General features: G+C 36.8%; 1 protein-coding gene across 4 annotated transcripts in view; it reads left to right on the top strand.

Moving 5' to 3' along the window:
* Positions 1-16,657, top strand: part of SGIP1 (SH3GL interacting endocytic adaptor 1) — a 217,130-nt gene extending 200,473 nt beyond the window's left edge. For all 4 annotated transcript variants that reach the window (XM_060139821.1, XM_060139823.1, XM_060139822.1 and 1 more), the window contains 6 exons: positions 3,461-3,616; positions 7,941-8,073; positions 11,613-11,815; positions 13,516-13,580; positions 14,153-14,317; positions 15,303-16,657. In XM_060139821.1, coding sequence (XP_059995804.1) covers positions 3,461-3,616; positions 7,941-8,073; positions 11,613-11,815; positions 13,516-13,580; positions 14,153-14,317; positions 15,303-15,325 — 745 coding nt within the window. In that variant the 3' untranslated portion in view covers positions 15,326-16,657. The remainder of the gene's footprint in view (positions 1-3,460; positions 3,617-7,940; positions 8,074-11,612; positions 11,816-13,515; positions 13,581-14,152; positions 14,318-15,302) is intronic.
* The last annotated feature ends 742 nt before the right edge of the window (positions 16,658-17,399 follow it).

Below are 17,399 nucleotides of genomic sequence, written 5' to 3'. Positions count from 1 at the left end.
CATGGCAACTTTAGGAAGCTCACCTGCCCTCCACCTCTACCCCAAACCCAGCCTTACACATACAAGGCTATAGCAGTTCTCCACACAAGCTGTTTTGAATGTGTGCCAAGGACCATCTCAGCTGAGCCACTGTGCCTCGTCAATCACAATTACACAGCATAGAAGGTGACTATGGGGCAAATAGAGTTTCCTATATTCAAGTGTGAGCGACATTTTCATTTATTAACCTCAATTTCCCTAGAAAGTACACTCCTGAACTTAAAGTTGCAGGAATGGTACAAGGGTCAATTATCCAGATGTACAGGAAAGTTATAAAGAAGTTCACTCATTTTAAATATTTACCATTTCCCAAAGAAGAAAAATCTTTTTGGGATTTCTGCTTCTGGTTAAGGTGGAATAACAGGGACCAATTTACCCTTCTACCTGAAAACACTGCAGAAACAGACAAAATATATGAAACAATGATTTGCAAGACACAGGACCTCAGGTGAAGGACAGTGACCCCTGAGAGGTGAGATTTTGATTGCCCCAACTGACTTCCTGGAGAGTTTCCAGGCCATGGCATAGGGAGAGCCCAGCAGACTCACAGATGTTCGTGGGAGGTGTCTCACTGAGGCACACTCCACTGCAAAACTGGCTGAGGAGGGTGCCCGAGGAAGCTAATGGCCCGTGGGTACCGCAGACCACCATGCACTGCAGAAGCTGGCTATGGAGAAGGTGTGCATATGATAGGAGCCTGGAACCAGGGACCCCATCTGCATTAAAAGAGCTGGGCACTGGGACAGCCCAGCCACACGTACCTCAGGAGCCAGAGGCTGTGGAAGCTGCCAGTGTCACTGGGCACTAGCAAAGCCACACGGGTTGCAGTACCCACACTCTTGGGTGCCAGGTGCCTCCTGCACTGCAGGAGCCTAGCTCTAGAAAAGCCTTGAGTACTGCAGAGGACTGCCTAGCAAGCGCACTGGAACCAGGAAGGGGAAAAAGTCTCTTCTTCCTGCAATGTCTTTCTAGTGCCCTCTACTGACAAAAAGTAAGATAGTGCCTGTTACGTTGGCAAAGAAAAAATATATTAACGGCCCAATACTAATTCTCTCAGAGCAGACAGTAAAGGGTGAATTGGAACTCCACTGATTTTATGTGGAAATTGACACAGTGATCCTAAGTTTCATGTGGAAATACAAAGAACTTAAAATAGCCAAAACTATTTTGAAAGAGAACAAAGTTGGTAGACTAATACTACTTGATCTCAGAATAACTTTAAAGCTACAGCAATCAAGACAGTGTGAGATTGGTGTAAAGACGGACAAAATAGGTCAATGGAAAAGAATAGAGAATTTAGAAATAGGCCCACACATATATGGACAACTGAATTTCAACAAAATTACCAAGTGGATAAATTCAACAGATGGTGATAGAACATTTAGATACCCATATCCACACACTAAAAAATGAACTTGGACGCATACCGCACAGAAAATATACAGAAATTAACCAAAAATAGGTCATAAAGCTAAATGTAAAACTAAAAATTAAAAATTTCTAGAATAAAACATAGGTGAAATATTTGTGACCTTGGATTTAGCAAAGATTTCTCAGATAAGACTCCAAAAGAATAAGGTGATTAGCTACAACCCATAAAAGAATAAATTGATGAATTTAAAATTTCTGCCCTTCAAATTACTCTTAAGAGAAAGAAAAAAAAAAACAAGTCACCGACTGGGGAAAAAAAATCTTTGCAAAGCATGTATTTGGTAAATTACTTACATCCAGAATGTACCAAAAAAAAACCAAATTAATAAGAGAACAGAAAACTCAGTTTTAAAAACTGGCAGAAAATCTGAGCAGACACTTCACCTGAGTAAATAACTGATGACAAATAAGCACGTGAAAAGGTGCTAAGATCCTTAGCCATTAGGGAAATGCAGATTAAAACAACAATGAGGGCTTCCCTGGTGGCGCAGCGGTTGAGAGTCCGCCTGCCAATTCAGGGGACGCGGGTTCGTGCCCCGGTCCGGGAGGATCCCACGTGCCGCGGAGCGGCTGGGCCCGTGAGCCATGGCCGCTGAGCCTGCGCGTCCGGAGCCTGTGCTCCACAACGGGAGAGGCCACAGCAGTGAGAGGCCCGCGTACCGCAAAAAAAAAAAAAAAAAAAAAAAAACCAAAACAGTAAGATACTGTTACTCACCTATGAGAATGACAAATAAAAAGACAGATCCTACCAAATGTTGGTGAGGATGGAGAGGAACTGAAACTCACGCTCAGCTGTATTTTCCACTTCACAAAACAGTTTGGCAGTTTCTTAAAAAGTTAAAGGTACACCTATCATGTGATCCAGTCATATATTTATCCAAGAGAAATAAGAGCATGTGCCCATACACAGGCTTGTACACGCATATTTATCACAGCTTTATTTGTAATAGGCAAAAGACAGAAAGAATCCAAATGTTCTTCAACAAGTGAATGAATTTTCAAAACGAACCTGTGGTATATCCATATTCCACCCAGCAATAAAAAGACATGAGCTATTGATTCACACACTACATGGATGAATCTCAAAATAATTACGCTGAGTGGAAAAAATCAGACCAAAAAAAAAATCACACACCTTACAATTCTGTTTATCTAAAATTTTAGAAAGTCCAAACTAATATGTAATGTCAGAAAATATATTAGTAATTACCAAGGCACATAGAGGGAAAGGATGGAGAAGGGCAGGAGAGAGGAAAACAAAAACACAGGGGGAGACTCTTAGGGACGTTGGATATCTTGATTATCTTGATTGTGTGATGGTTTCATAGATGTAGATTATGTCAAAAATGATGGAAATTTACACTATAAATAAGCACCAGTTATATATCGACTATACTTCAATAAAGCCCTTTTTTAGAAAGGATTATTATTCCTTCCAAATTATCATCCAACTGTGTTAACTTATATATATGACTGATTTTATAATTTCAACCAGATAGACAAGTTAATGGAATAAAGATCTAATTAAGTGGGAAGCAGGAAGTTTACCCCATGTGTCCATAAAAGAACACACTCAAGGCATCAATCACATTACTCAGAGAACTAAAATAAGTCCTAGTGAATAGTGTGATAACATTGTGCAATTTAGTATCGTCAAATATGCTGCCATCAATTCAGCAGTCAAAGAGAGAGAATCACCAGAATAAATGATTCTGTTTGTGAGGTGAACATACAGACTTTTCTACAGAAAGAAAAAAGCTGCACTTTTCTTCTAACGGTGCAAAAACACCTTCAACAAAATAGCCACCTTTTTTGGAGATGTGTTAAAATAAACCTTTGAGTCCTCAGTTCTTTAGATATTGTAAGAGCTTACTTTTCCTCTCTTCTGCTGTGTCATATTGTTACAGAAATCTTTGCTTTTCACAACTGCTTTGATTCACATGTTGACCTAGGTTTCCTCTCTTTCCTCTCACGTGTTGTGATATGCCAGATGTATCGTGAAGATTACTGGAGAAATGGTGTTGTCCTTTCCTGCCGGCATCACCAGACACTTTGCCAACAACCCATCGCCAGCTGCCCTGACTTTTCGGGTGACAAATTTCAGCAGGTTAGAACACGTCCTGCCAAATCCCCAACTTCTCTGCTGGTAAATATATTTTGCACAAATTTTTTAGAGATGTGTGTGGCTTAGCACCTTATTCTTAGATGAGGGATGTACTTTAGCGAGAGAGATACACTGTACTGAAATTACCGCTATTCAGATATGTTTATAGATTCAATCCCAGAACTTTTACCAGCTGTAAAAATTGTTGGTGGGTGATTGTGTGTGTGTGCATATATGTATTTTAATGGCCAACTATCTCAAGTGGCTAAAGAGACATTTAGAGTAATGAAATCTGCATTAGTGACAATTTAGTCATTGTCTGTTTTGCTTATCACTGGTAGACAATGGATGAGGATGGTGGAAAATGAGCCCAATAAAAGGAATAAAGTCCATTGGTTGTATTAGCATCTTCTAAAATCAAATGATATCTGAACTGTGAGCTACTCTTCATATAAGCTTGAAAATCTCTTTGTTAAACATGTAATTTCATTGTACTGTAATGATGATTGTTTTGATGGAACTTTACATGTATGGCATCAAAGAAGCTTATGTGAATTTGTTTACATAAATACACTTCTTCACATTTCCTATTAAATCTGAATTTGATGTCTTTATCATATATATATATATATATATATATACGCACATGCACATTCACACAACACACACATATATACATGCTACTAAAAAATGATCCACTCTACAAGTTAATTATTGACAATGGATGAGACAAAAAAAGGCATTCTTGACAGTTTTTTCCATCAATATGTCCTGATATTCCATCCAAAATTCTCTTTCTAAAATGGCCACTTTTTCCCTGTCATCATCACTTCTTCTATCCAAATGATGACTGTCATTTCCCTGGACCACAGCAACTGCTTTCCTCCTTCCCTCCCTGCATCCAGTCTTGCCCCACTCTTACACACAATAACCAGATGACCTTTTTTGAGGTAAATCAGGTTATCCTCGCTCGTAGTCCTCTGATGGCTTCCCATTGCATCTGTACCAGAATCCAAACTTGTTACCATTGCCTTCAAGACCCTGAGTCATCCACTCTTGCCTGTCTGTCTGTCCTCATCTCCCACCATCCTCCTCAGAATCCTTGTAGCTCCAGCCAGACCTGCCAGTCTTGGGAACTGCTGAGTCCTTTCCCACATCAAGACTTTGTATGCTTGTTTCCTCTGCCTCCAACAGGATTCCCACCCTTCTTCACCGGACTCTTACTCATCCTTCAGATCTCAGTTCCACTCAGCCTCCCCTGACCTCCCCACTCTCCTCCCCATTCCCACACTAAATCACATCGCCTTGTTATTCTCTCTCAATCTTCCCTATTCTTCCCTTTGTCACACTTACTAAAACTAATAATTACATATGTATTTGTTTTCTTCATCCATCCATCTCCCCCACTAGACTGTAAAATCCATGAGGGAATAGAACACATCTATTGGTTCACCACCGTATCCTCAGTACCTTCCACTATGCCTAATAAGGACTTGAGTAGTCTTTGTTGAATGAATGAACAATTCAACTATAACTTAGAGAATTTTGTCAAGCTGGATATTTATGTAGAAATAACTAAAGGTTATTTGGAATCTGAGGACCAATACAGTCACTCTCTTTCTCTTGCCCGAATGAGACTCTTTCGCTCCCGTGATGGAAAAACAGTCACAGGTGTTTCAGGTGATGACCAAGATCACCTTCTTCTCTTTGGTCCTTGCCATGGTTTAATTGGCAAACTTGATTCCAGGCTTAAAAATACAAAAGAAATGCTCACCCTCTAAATGAAAAATAAATGTGAAATGATCAAGATTGGAAATTGGGAACTTCTTATTTCAGTTTCCTTCTGTGTTTTTGATGTTCACAGTGAGCCTCACAGCGAGTTAATTTTATTTTTCTAGGTTCCTCCATCTGAAATTAGGAATTACATGCCACCATCTCACCAGTTTGTCTGTAAATATCACTGGTGTGATAGTTATAGCTTTTGTTGCACCTTTAGGCAGTTATGTTGCCAAGTTCTTAGGCATATGTGTCAGAGTTTTATACTTATATTAATATATCAGTCTTATGAATTGAACTAAATATCAGTCTGAGAATGTTTTGTGTGACAAAACATTATATGGACCCTTAAGTTGTTTTTTAAACAAAACAAAAGCAAAAACAAAAAAATTCTTACTAATTTGGACTTTATTAACTCTAAGTATTTGATGATTGTGTCAGGGCTGTGATTGGTGACCCATCAGTCCTAGAGACTATTTGGTTTTGGTATGTAGCTCCACTCCACCACCCCTGCTGCCACCCCTACTTTTCAAAAGGTCATGGAACCAAGCATTATTCTCAAATGCTGTTCAAGCCTTTCTTCATCTGTTATCTTACACCCAGCCAATCTTCTCAGTTATCCTTACTGAAAGACTTATTTAGGTTAGCAGCTTGGCCCCTGGAGACATTTGGGTTTGCAATCCCTGTGACAGGGACCAAATTGAAATTTACTTCTACTTTTCCCTTATGAAAGGGATTGGCTTACAAAGGATGTTCAGGAACAATCGCTAAACCAATGGAGTCTGAAGAATTCTCAAGGCTTTATGAGTATTCAAGAATTGCATCTCTGTGCAAGCTTTTGATTGACAAACCTTTCTTGACTATTTTTTTAAAGCAAGTTCTCTGAGGAATTATCATAGACATATGACTTAGCTTATTTTGTTATTAAACATATAATTGGGATTTTCTCAGTTATTTGGATTTACTTAGCGCAAATTAATAAAATATTGCTGGATATTAATTCCACACCTCTTTTGGTATAGTGGGAAAGTATGACCTGCAGTAAGACTGACCTGGGCTGGAATCTTGACTCTCTTACTTATTAACTGTTCAACCTTAAGTAAATTACTTAATTTTGCTGAACCTCGATTGTTCTTAGCTCCAGCCTCCTTGTGTAGCTGCCACTCTGGAGGCTCTGGGTAACTTGGATGTTTTAGAGAATAACAGTTTAGACAACACTTATCAGTATCCTTAGCTTAGCTGGGCCAGGGGCAAAGACAAGGGGCCAGGAGTCTTTTCCATTCACTTCCTCCTGCCCAGAGGCACAGGGTTTTCTCTGTCCTCAACAACCTATAGCAGGCACAACAGAACCACAGGGGTCCTGCTGAGACTTGGTGCCCACGACCACTCGTTCCTAACTGACCAGAAGCAGTTTCAAGGCCCTGATGTTTTTTTTGACTCAGCTCTTGATACATTTGGCTTCTGGAGGCTGAACCATAGGAACTTACTTTCGACCTGCCTTTATCACTGTATCACACCCTTCTGTCTCTGTGACCTCTAATTTTCTCTTTTTATAACATATGCTTATTTTTAAAAAGGAAGATAATTCTTCTTTTACAGGGTAGATTTTAATGATATAGTTTATAATGTATCTAACAGAGTGCCTAGCACATAATAGAGGCTCAAAAACTTCTAGCTACTATTATTGTATTACATAAGATATTCTGAAAGTGAAATGTCAGTAAGTTACTGAGCCACTTGGGCCCCAGTTTTTTCATCATGTGAGAAGTGAGCAGATGCTTTTCACACTCTAGCCTGATTCTTTTTGCCATTGAGACAAACATTTTCACAAGACATGAGGGGAGTGGCCTGTGGAGAGGCCGCAGAGTAACACTGATGACCCTCATAGGAATACAAAACTCCTTAATTCACCAAGACTGCACTCTCTAGTGTAATTACCATGGTTATTATCATTTAAATTCCAGGATCATCTTATAAGTGAGGTGACTTTTTATGATTTAAATACTCTTAGAGGAACTGTTGTGAATGCTAAAAAAGGAGCATGATAATTTTAGTATCACCCTTTTCTCCTCAGTTGGAGATAAAGACCGTGTTTACAGATATTTGTTTACACATTTGTTTACAAATATTTGCTTACAAATATTTACTAAGTAATTTCTGAGACCCTACTCTTCAAGTAAATTCAAAAGATAATCAATGTACTCGGCTCCTTGATTGCATTAACCGACTAATTCACAGGAAATGGTGGCGATGTAGAAAGGGCTATTAAATTTGGGTTAATAAATAATTCAGTGTTTAAAGCAACCAGTTATCATCATGATTGGTTAATATTACTGGGTAATATTACTGGGTATAAATCACTGAGATTTATAGCAATACAATAATGCCTCCCTATGGGTATTAATCTATTAACATAATACCATTCAGGACTGCAATTATACTAAAACTATACTATTGTCAATAATATAATCTCTACAAATTGTCAAAGATGGAGATAGAAATCAGATGACAATTTGCGAAGATGCTTTTTTGTGTGGTTTATGTTTGTTACAAAATGCTACTCAATCATTTTTTCTTCCCAATTGAATAGTGATAATACCCAAAATGATGCCAATACCAAGGAATTCTGGGTAAACATGCCAAATTTGATGATTCATCTAAAGAAAGTGTCGGAACAAAAGCCCCAGGCTACATATTATAACGTGGATATGCTTAAATATCAGGTAAGCCTATTTATATGGTCAAGGTGTCTCTTTCACATTACAAATGTATATTCTAACATACCTAACATTAAATAAAAGTAGACAAAGTAACATTTATTTCAATATTATTTAAAAGCTACAATTTATAAGAAAATAGAAACCTTAAAAGACTATTTGGAGGCTATATAGTGTCAAGAACATTCATACGTATTCTTATTAGTTGAAACCTGCAAGTAAAAAATTTCATTCAAATTTAGGGAAACATGCCAAAAAATGAATTTTCAGAAAACTACATCAATTAAGATTACAAATATTGACAAAATAGTTCACTGTAACTTTGTTAAGAATATTACCGTACTAAAATCTCTTACTTTAAATGATTAAATGTAAGTAATTTGGTGTTTTTTCATAATGTGATAGTCTATGAAATAAATTCTGATGAAACTTATGTTAAGAAATAATTTAATGAGAATATTTGGTACAACACATTACAGGATATGAGAACTTTCTTTTTGTATTTAGGATTTCCCTTTACCCCAAAATATTACTGATTTAATAAATAAGCCTGTTTCAAACCAGGATTCTATAGAGCTTGAGTATCCCACTGATTCCTAGCCATTTGATCTCTTTTGAAAGTTGTACTTTAATAGAAATCAGTGCATCTCAAACATGAGTGTACTTTACAATCACCAGGGAGGTTATAAACAAATGCTGATTCTGAACTGGTGCTAATTATAGACAGACACAGATATAAAGATAGATAGATGTCTATATAAAAATCTATTTATAGATAAATAAAGATGGAGATGGGGAGGGGGGAGGGGAGAGGGATAAAGATAGAGACAGAGACAGAGACATCTACTGGGCCCTGACACTCCCAGAGATTTTTATTTAATTGGTTCAGGATGTGACGTAGGTGTACATATTTTTACAAGTCCTCCAAATGATTATAATGCACGCTGTGGATTGAAAACCACATGTTCTAAGGGAACCATTGAACGTGAAGCATCTATGTAATTGTACCTTTCACAAAAGTACAAATGAATCTAATGGTTTTCTACTAAGAATAATATCATTGAAGCTTTGGACATTATAACAAAATGTAGAATAGAATTCACCTATTGTAATATGAGCTTGGTGTAAAGTACTATAATGAAGGCAAGAGACTGAATTCTGGAATTAAGTCAGCTTCCTACTGTCCACTGACCTTGGGCACTTAATGTCCCTGAGCCTCAGTTTCCTCATCTGCAAATTAGGAAAAAATGATTCCTACCTAGGTATTTTATAGGCTGTGAGACACTCACACCCTAACACATTTCAAAGTACTTTGTGAAATGTAAGTAGCCCTAGGCCTGACATTTTGTTTTAAAGGTGCTCTGAGGAATCCCTTTTGTTGTGGTTTAGTTGTGTTGTTGTTATTGTTTTTCAACAATGCAAGGGATTGGCTGGGAAGCATAATTAGCATTTTGTGAGATCAAATCACATCATGTTTACTCTCTGGCCACCAGTAGCACCCTCCCAGTAACTGAGACAATCACATAGCCATAAAGCACCTCCCCAGGTAGAGGAACTACTAAGAAGTTGAGAACTCCTGCCAAGGACAGAGTATAGAAATGGGTTGGGAGAGTGGGTCTGCTCTGCTTTTGAGCTTATCTTAAATAACAGACTTCTAAATAAAAGTGCATATGCAGAGGATTGGGCTGCTAAAAATATTTAAAGTTTAAAAACTTTATTATAAAGCTTATCATAGAGATTATTATAAAGTTTTAAAGCTTTTATTATAATGGTCATCAAACTAAAATTATGTCATCAAAAGCCATGTCTGTCATTTTATAAAAGAATCCATGTCTGGGTTTGTTTCTGCAGCAAAACCATGCCTGACTTTTAAGCACAGCCTGCCTTCAGGTCCACGTGGTGTCCATATGTGCAGGCATTACTAGGCCAATAAAGAGCTGTTTATATTCTTTAAAATCAGCAAAACTCATACTCCATGAGTAAAACTGCAAGGGCACAGACACCACCCACACAGCCCCTGCTGTGCGTGTGTACTTATAAAAGGCACATACAAATAATAACCTTGCAAATTTTTCACTGTGGGCCCAGGATTCTAGTTGATATTATTGTCTTATAACTTTTTGTTGCTTCTTCAAACCTGGCTTTTCCTTAGTCAAATTCACCTTTGTCTAACTCACTGGTTTGTGAAGAGCAAATATGATAAGAATATTAATAGGTAACATGTATTAAAATGTTAACTCCTTACTGTATATGAGGCCCTAGGCCGAGTGTTTCATATAAAACTTCTTCTTCAATCTTCCTAACATCTCTAGGCATAAATATTATTATCATTTCTGGGACTTCCCTGGCAGTCCAGTGGTTAAGAGTCCGCCCTTCCAGGGCAGGGGGCATGAGTATGGTAAGGGAACTAAGATCCCGTATGCCACACGGTACAGCCAAAAACTTTTTTAAAAATTAAAAAATATATATTATCATTCCTGTTTGGCAGATGAGGAAATAACTGAGGCACAGAGAAGTTTTTAGTGACTGGTCAAAGATCACTCAGCTTGGAAGTGACAATGAGAACTCACACCCAAATATATCTGAAAAAACCAAAAACACTAATTTGAAAAGATACATGTTCACAGGAGCATTATTTACAATTTGCCAAGATATGGAAGCAACCTACGTGTCCATCAATAGATTAAAGAAGATGTGGGGTATATGTATACAATAGAATACTACTCAGCCATAAAAAAGAATGAAATTTTGCTATTTGCAGCAACATGGATGGACTTGAAGGGCATTATGCTAAGTGAAACAAGTCAGACAGAGAAGGACAAATACTGTATGATACCACTTATATGTGGAATCAAAAAATTCAACAAACTAGTGAATATAACAAAAAAGAAGCAGACTCACAGATATAGAGAACAAACTAGTGGTTACTAGTGGGGAGAGGGAAAGGGGAAGGGGCAATAGTAAGGGATTAAGAGGTACAAACTATTAGGTATAAAATAAGGTACAAGGATACATTGTACAACATGGGGAATATAGCCAATACTTTATAATAACTATAAATGGAGTATAACCTTTAAAATTATGAGTCACTATATTGTGCACCTGTAACTTATATAATATTGTATAGCAACTCTATTTCAATTAAAAGAAAGAAAGAAAGGGAAAGAAAGAAAGAGAAAGAAAGAAAGAAAGGAAAAACGACCTCACACCCAGGATTGGCTGCCTTCTTGGCCTCAGCTCCTAACCAGTGTGCTACCAGCTCCCTATCTGACATAAAGTGCATTGTAAACTCTAAAGTGCTATAGAAACTTTAATAATTGATTTTATATTTTTAATCGGTAACAGTTCACCTGAAGCACCCAGCACTCACTCATACGGCACCCTTGATGGTGCTTTTTTTACTGAGTGCTCATTTGTGAGCGGCACAAACAACATTATGACTTTTTGATATCTAAGAATATTCCATTGGGAGATAATAATAGCTTCTGGGTTTGTTTCAGATTAATATTCAAGCCTTAAGTGTTCTCCTTCCTGTCTTTGGCAAGGTGTCAGCCCAGGGCATTCAGTCCACACCTCTGAACCTGGCAGTGAACTGGCGATGTGAGCCGGCAAGCACCGACCTGCGCATAGATTACAAATACAATACGGATGCAATGACAACGGCCGTGGCCCTCAACAATGTGCAGTTCCTGGTCCCCATAGATGGAGGGGTAACCAAGCTCCAGGCTGTGCTCCCACCAGCAGTCTGGTAAGGAGCCATTAGTCCCCTTCCTCTTCACCAAAGGGCTCCTGGGCAAAGGGATCACAGACTTTTTAGCATTTGTGTTTCCTACAGGAAGAGATCACAGCAGGCCTGGGTGTCAGGGTTCAGGGCATTAAACAGAAGCTGCTATAGCTAATTTCAAGCAGAAAATGATTTAACACAGGGATTTAGATGTTCACACAAAAAAGGAGGAACAAGCTTTAGACTGGATCTCCAAGAATATTTCCCAGAAGATTGCAGAACTGGTCCACCAGGGGAGCTGCTACCTCTGCTACAACCAGGAAGGAGAGAAATTAGAAGGCTGTCAGTGGAGCCATTGAATTCAAGAACCCACCACCCTCATGAGAATCCAAGGATAAGAAAGCTCCTATTGGCACTGCCTAAACTGCTTCTCAACAACTACAAAACTGAGACTGGACTGGAGCACTGTTTAACAAGATCCCCACATCTCAGTTAGGCTGCTGACCAGCAGAAAACAGCCCAAAAAGCATCAGGAAAATGGCCTCTGCCTCCCTTCTATCCGCCAGATCTCAAGTAGTACCTATAATTGATGGACCCTAATCTGCATCTAGGACCCTAATTACAAGGGAGTCTGAGTTTCATTTTGCAGCCTCTGGACTATTAAAAGGCACACTAGAGAAGGTATGGGAACAGAAACAGAATAGACACTGAGTACCAATAGCAGATGTTAAAAAAAGCCTTTTCTCCTAAGGAAAAATACTCCAGTTTTTCCATATGATTGTTAGAAGCAAAAAGTAGAACATTAAAAAAGAAAAAAAAAAAAAAGAATGTCAGCCATGTGACAGCTCCAATTTAAATTACCTGAATTAATTGATCAACTAACACTTCCCATCTATTTATTCAGTAGATGTGTTAAAAAAAATTTAACTGCATTGTCCTCTAAATGTTTATCTCTCTGACAGTGTTGTGACTAGTTACAATAAGGAAAGAGAAAGGAGAGTATTTATGTATGGATGAATGGATGCATGGATGGATGGGTAGACAGATGGAAGGAGGGAGTGAAGGAGGAAGGGATAGATAGATAGATAGATAGATAGATAGATAGATAGATGGAAGGAGGGATGGAAGGAGGAAGGGATACATAGATAGATAGATAGATAGATACATAGATGGAAGGAGGGAGGGAAGGAGGAAGGGATAGATAGATAGATGGATAGATAGATAAATAGATAGATACATAGATGGAAGGAGGGAGGGAAGGAGGAAGGGATAGATAGGTAGGTAGGTAGATAGATAGATAGATAGATAGATAGATAGATGGAAGGAGGGATGGAAGTAGGAAGGGATACATAGATAGATAGATAGATAGATAGATAGATAGATAGATAGATAGATAGATAGATGGATGGAAGGAGGGATGGAAGGAGGAAGGGATACATAGATAGATAGATAGATAAATAGATAGATAGATAGATGGAAGGAGGGAGGGAAGGAGGAAGGGATAGATAGGTAGATAGGTAGGTAGAGAGATAGATAGATAGATAGATGGAAGGAGGGAGGGAAAGAGGAAGGGATGGATAGATAGATGATAGATAGATAATGCTTTAATTGGAGCTAAAATTTTTAAGATCATTTTTATTAATTAACACTATCTGGAAAAATACGACATCTATTAAACAGAAACCCTTGCATATGAAAAAGTCTTTTATCTACTTTATTTTTAGGAATGCTGAACAGCACAGAATATTGTGGAAGATTCCTGATATTTCTCAGAAGTCAGAAAATGGAGGTAATGTAATCACAGGCTTATTTTATTTAATATATAAAGCTGAAATAACTTTCAGATATTAGAAACTTATTAACCAAAATACATTTAGCACTAAAAGTAAGCAAAATATTTCAGTTCACTTTGGTATATACTTATTTTAACCAATAAAAGAAAATAGTTCTTCAATGAATCCTCTGCTACCTCTTTTCTGCCCAAGACCCCACATCAAGCAGACCATACTTTAAGCAGAGAAGAGCTTTTAATGAGGCATATTTCCATTCTGTATCAGATCTCACACTCCCTGATAGTTAGATATTTTTCACTTTCCTCTGATATTAATCATAAACTGGAAAATACATTGCCTTCCAAGCAGCATGCTTCCAAATTTTGAAGTACCATTTGGCTGAATTACATTTTTATCAGCGTGCAAAAAACGTCATGAATAATATTTAATGATAAATTTTATTCTATTTATACTGAAACATATACTATTTTCTAGTAAGTTCGATTTTGCACATTAACTTTGAATACAATTTCCAAAGTTATATCCAGAATGTTGTGTTGACTATCTTGTAATAATACTCTTTTTGTAGGAGTGGGCTCTTTATTGGCAAGATTTCAGTTATCTGAAGGCCCAAGCAAACCTTCCCCATTGGTTGTGCAGTTTACAAGTGAAGGAAGCACCCTTTCTGGCTGTGACATTGAACTTGTTGGAGCAGGGTATAGATTTTCACTCATCAAGAAAAGGTTTGCTGCAGGTAAGTGGGTATCTTGTGAGTGTCATCTGCAAACAATAACGTTGCCTTAGCTACTCTTCCTTAAGAAGGAATAGGTTGTGATTTTCTGATCATCTTCCTCCTCTTCTTCCCCACTCCCAATCCCCATTTCCCATCACAATCAGAAAGCAAACCAACTGTTGAATGAAGTAAAAATAGGACAATGAAACTGGGAATCAGAAATCAGGAAGGTCCTGGATACTTATCATGGCTCTGGCTATTTCTTATATGGGACTGACCTGTCATTCCCATTATATAGGTGTGTACACTGAGGTTAATGGAGGTAAATCCTACTTTTGTTACATTGACAAGCAAGATGAATGTTAATTTTGAATTTATCTTTTACCTGAAAACTTTTCTTCTTCAGCAGGTCTTCATAGATTTTAGACTTGTCTAGGCTTAGCTGAGATCTAAGAGGATCCAGCTTCACTTTAATAGCACCTTAAAAAGTCTAGACCAGAGATCAAAAGTGGTTGCCTAGAGCTGAAATGTGATAATAAGACAGGTTTTTGGCACACATGAGAGTTTATTGGTGGGGATTCCCCAATATTAAGGTGATTATCTTGGTCAATGATTTGTTGGAATACATCCTGGTTTTTATGTCTGCCTTATTGACGTAATTATTAACTGCACCCATTTTGTTCTCAAAAATGGCCCAGGGTGGAAATTATATGGTTACTCTTTCTATAAGAAGTTGGATTCTCCCATCCAGGAACAAATCTTCCAAGCTATTCTGGGCAACCCAAACCTCTGCAAAGTATTCCTATATGGAAATGTGAAAAGGCAACTAGCTGGTCTGGAAAGTTGAAAACTTAATAAACTTTATGTATTTTATGTTAGTATTGTACCCTTCAATTACATAGTATTGGCTTCTAGGAGTAGGGCAGGAAGAATAGAAATGTTACCCACATAATAACCACATTATGGAACTAGCAGGTAACCGTTGATATGTTGTTTTATTTTGCAGGAAAATACTTGGCAGATAACTAATAAAATCTTATGCAAGGATTTGGAGGATTCATATAATGGAAAACTACTGTATGAGAAACAGGTTTTAATTTTGGTTTGATGAAAACAAACCAAAATCTGCACTTGGGGTATATCTGCTGGAAATGTCAATGACTTTCAGCAATGATTTCCCTCACACAATACCATGATGACCAGTCCTACAGTATTTACTTCTAGGTGTAATATTGTTAATGGTTTTAAAATGTAATTATTGTATTTGTAAATTGTACTCATTCCAGTAAGGCAGTTATACTTGAGTTTTAGCATTTTACCATTCCTGAAATGGATGTAATTTAAACTGTGGTATGTAAATTTAATAGTAGTACTGTTGAATGGCACAATGCTTACAAAGGTAGATTGCATTTTGTCAATATATAAAATTTAAATATAATATTGATAGCTGTCATAAGGGGGTGCCACACACAAAGAAAATTCAGTGGAACCAGAAAAAAACTTCCTTTTCTTCGGTCCTTAGTATGTTTTACTCTAGTGCTAAATAAAAATTCTATCTTCAAATATTTAGTGGGTTAAAGTCAGAAACTATTTCAGAAAAAAAAAATTCTAAGGTACATGTGCATATTCAAAGAAAAGCATTAATTACCACTTTTTAAAAAGCTTTTTTTTCAAACTGCAAATTTCATAAAAATGCAAACTGTGTAAACAGGCCCTCTTATTTTTATAACTTGTGTAAAAAGGGAAAGCAATTCATATTTAAAGTTTATGAAATTATAATCAAGAGTAAAGAAGATGTCGAAGTCTTAACTACTTCCCCCTCTCTCCACAGTTTAGCAGATGTGGAGATTACTGAATAATCAGACTAAAACAAAAATTGTGATTTTAAAATTTCAAGAATTTCCATAGTTGAACTGGTTAACAACTTTTGCACAATAACTCTATACAGAGAGTGCCTCCCATCCAGCATGGGGAATGGTACCAAGCATCTTCCTCTTTACCAATAGGAACCAAAACATTGAGTCTAAATATCCCAGAAAAAAAAGATTTTAGTCCCCTACTTAAATCCAGAAGGAGAATTTTAATTGTCATCATTTATATCATTTGGGAAGGAAAAAATAAGCTTTATAAATCAAATTCTAACCACATTATTGTGCAATAAATTTCCTTTTGGATAAGATTCATTGTATGTAACTATAATTCTTTGCCATTCTTGGGGAATCAAAAAGAGAGTTATCAAAAATGTATGTTATGATTTCATTGTTGCAAGGTATAATAAAAACTGTAATTACTCAGTCTGGCCTCATAATATGGGAATTTGGGATGAAGAAGCTCTTCTTCAGGGGTCCCAGTTGTAAAACCTTCCTTCATTACAATCTGAAAACATGAATTTTCCTTTAAGTCATAGAATCTATTTTAAACATAAACTAATTCCTACTCTAGGTTATACTATTAAATAACTATAATTATTAAGTTGTTATATTCATCATTAGTTGATAAATTTTATTTTACATTCATTCATGCTTGACAAAGAACCTTTAGCCCCTTTAAATTTTAGAATCAAATTAAATTTTGTAAGTCTTACATTTAAAATGAGATTGTCACTGGCAATTGTTAATAGTGAAACTTTTTAAATTAATATTTGTACTTCTCAATCAGTGCTTGCTACCAAGAGAATGTTCAAAATGACCTGTTTTACCTTAGAAGAAATCTTACTGTTCAAACAACTCTCAATTGGCTCGCCAAGCAGTCTCTGGTGTTGAAGTTTTTTGAACAAGTAAGTAATAAACTCACTTTAAGCAAAGATATTCAATTTGATTTTGTAACCAAAATAGTAAATGCAAACTTTTAAATCCCATGAAACATGGGGAAATTTCAGACACTGAAACCAATGGAGAGTAAGTAACAGAAAATTGAGAATTATCCAGCATATGAATATAAAAATGTGTTTTTAAGAAATCAGTTCATGAGAAAACATATTGAATATTAACACAAAGGCATATTAAAAGTGTATAAATATTATTGGTTCTCATGTCTTGCTCATTATATCTTATTTTATTTTATATCTTTCTAGAGTGAATTAGTAATTAAACACAAGGGTTTT

The sequence above is a fragment of the Lagenorhynchus albirostris genome, chromosome 2 (genome assembly GCF_949774975.1).
Source record: "Lagenorhynchus albirostris chromosome 2, mLagAlb1.1, whole genome shotgun sequence".
Lineage (NCBI taxonomy): Eukaryota > Metazoa > Chordata > Mammalia > Artiodactyla > Delphinidae > Lagenorhynchus > Lagenorhynchus albirostris.
This window is presented reverse-complemented; position numbering and strand designations above follow the sequence as displayed.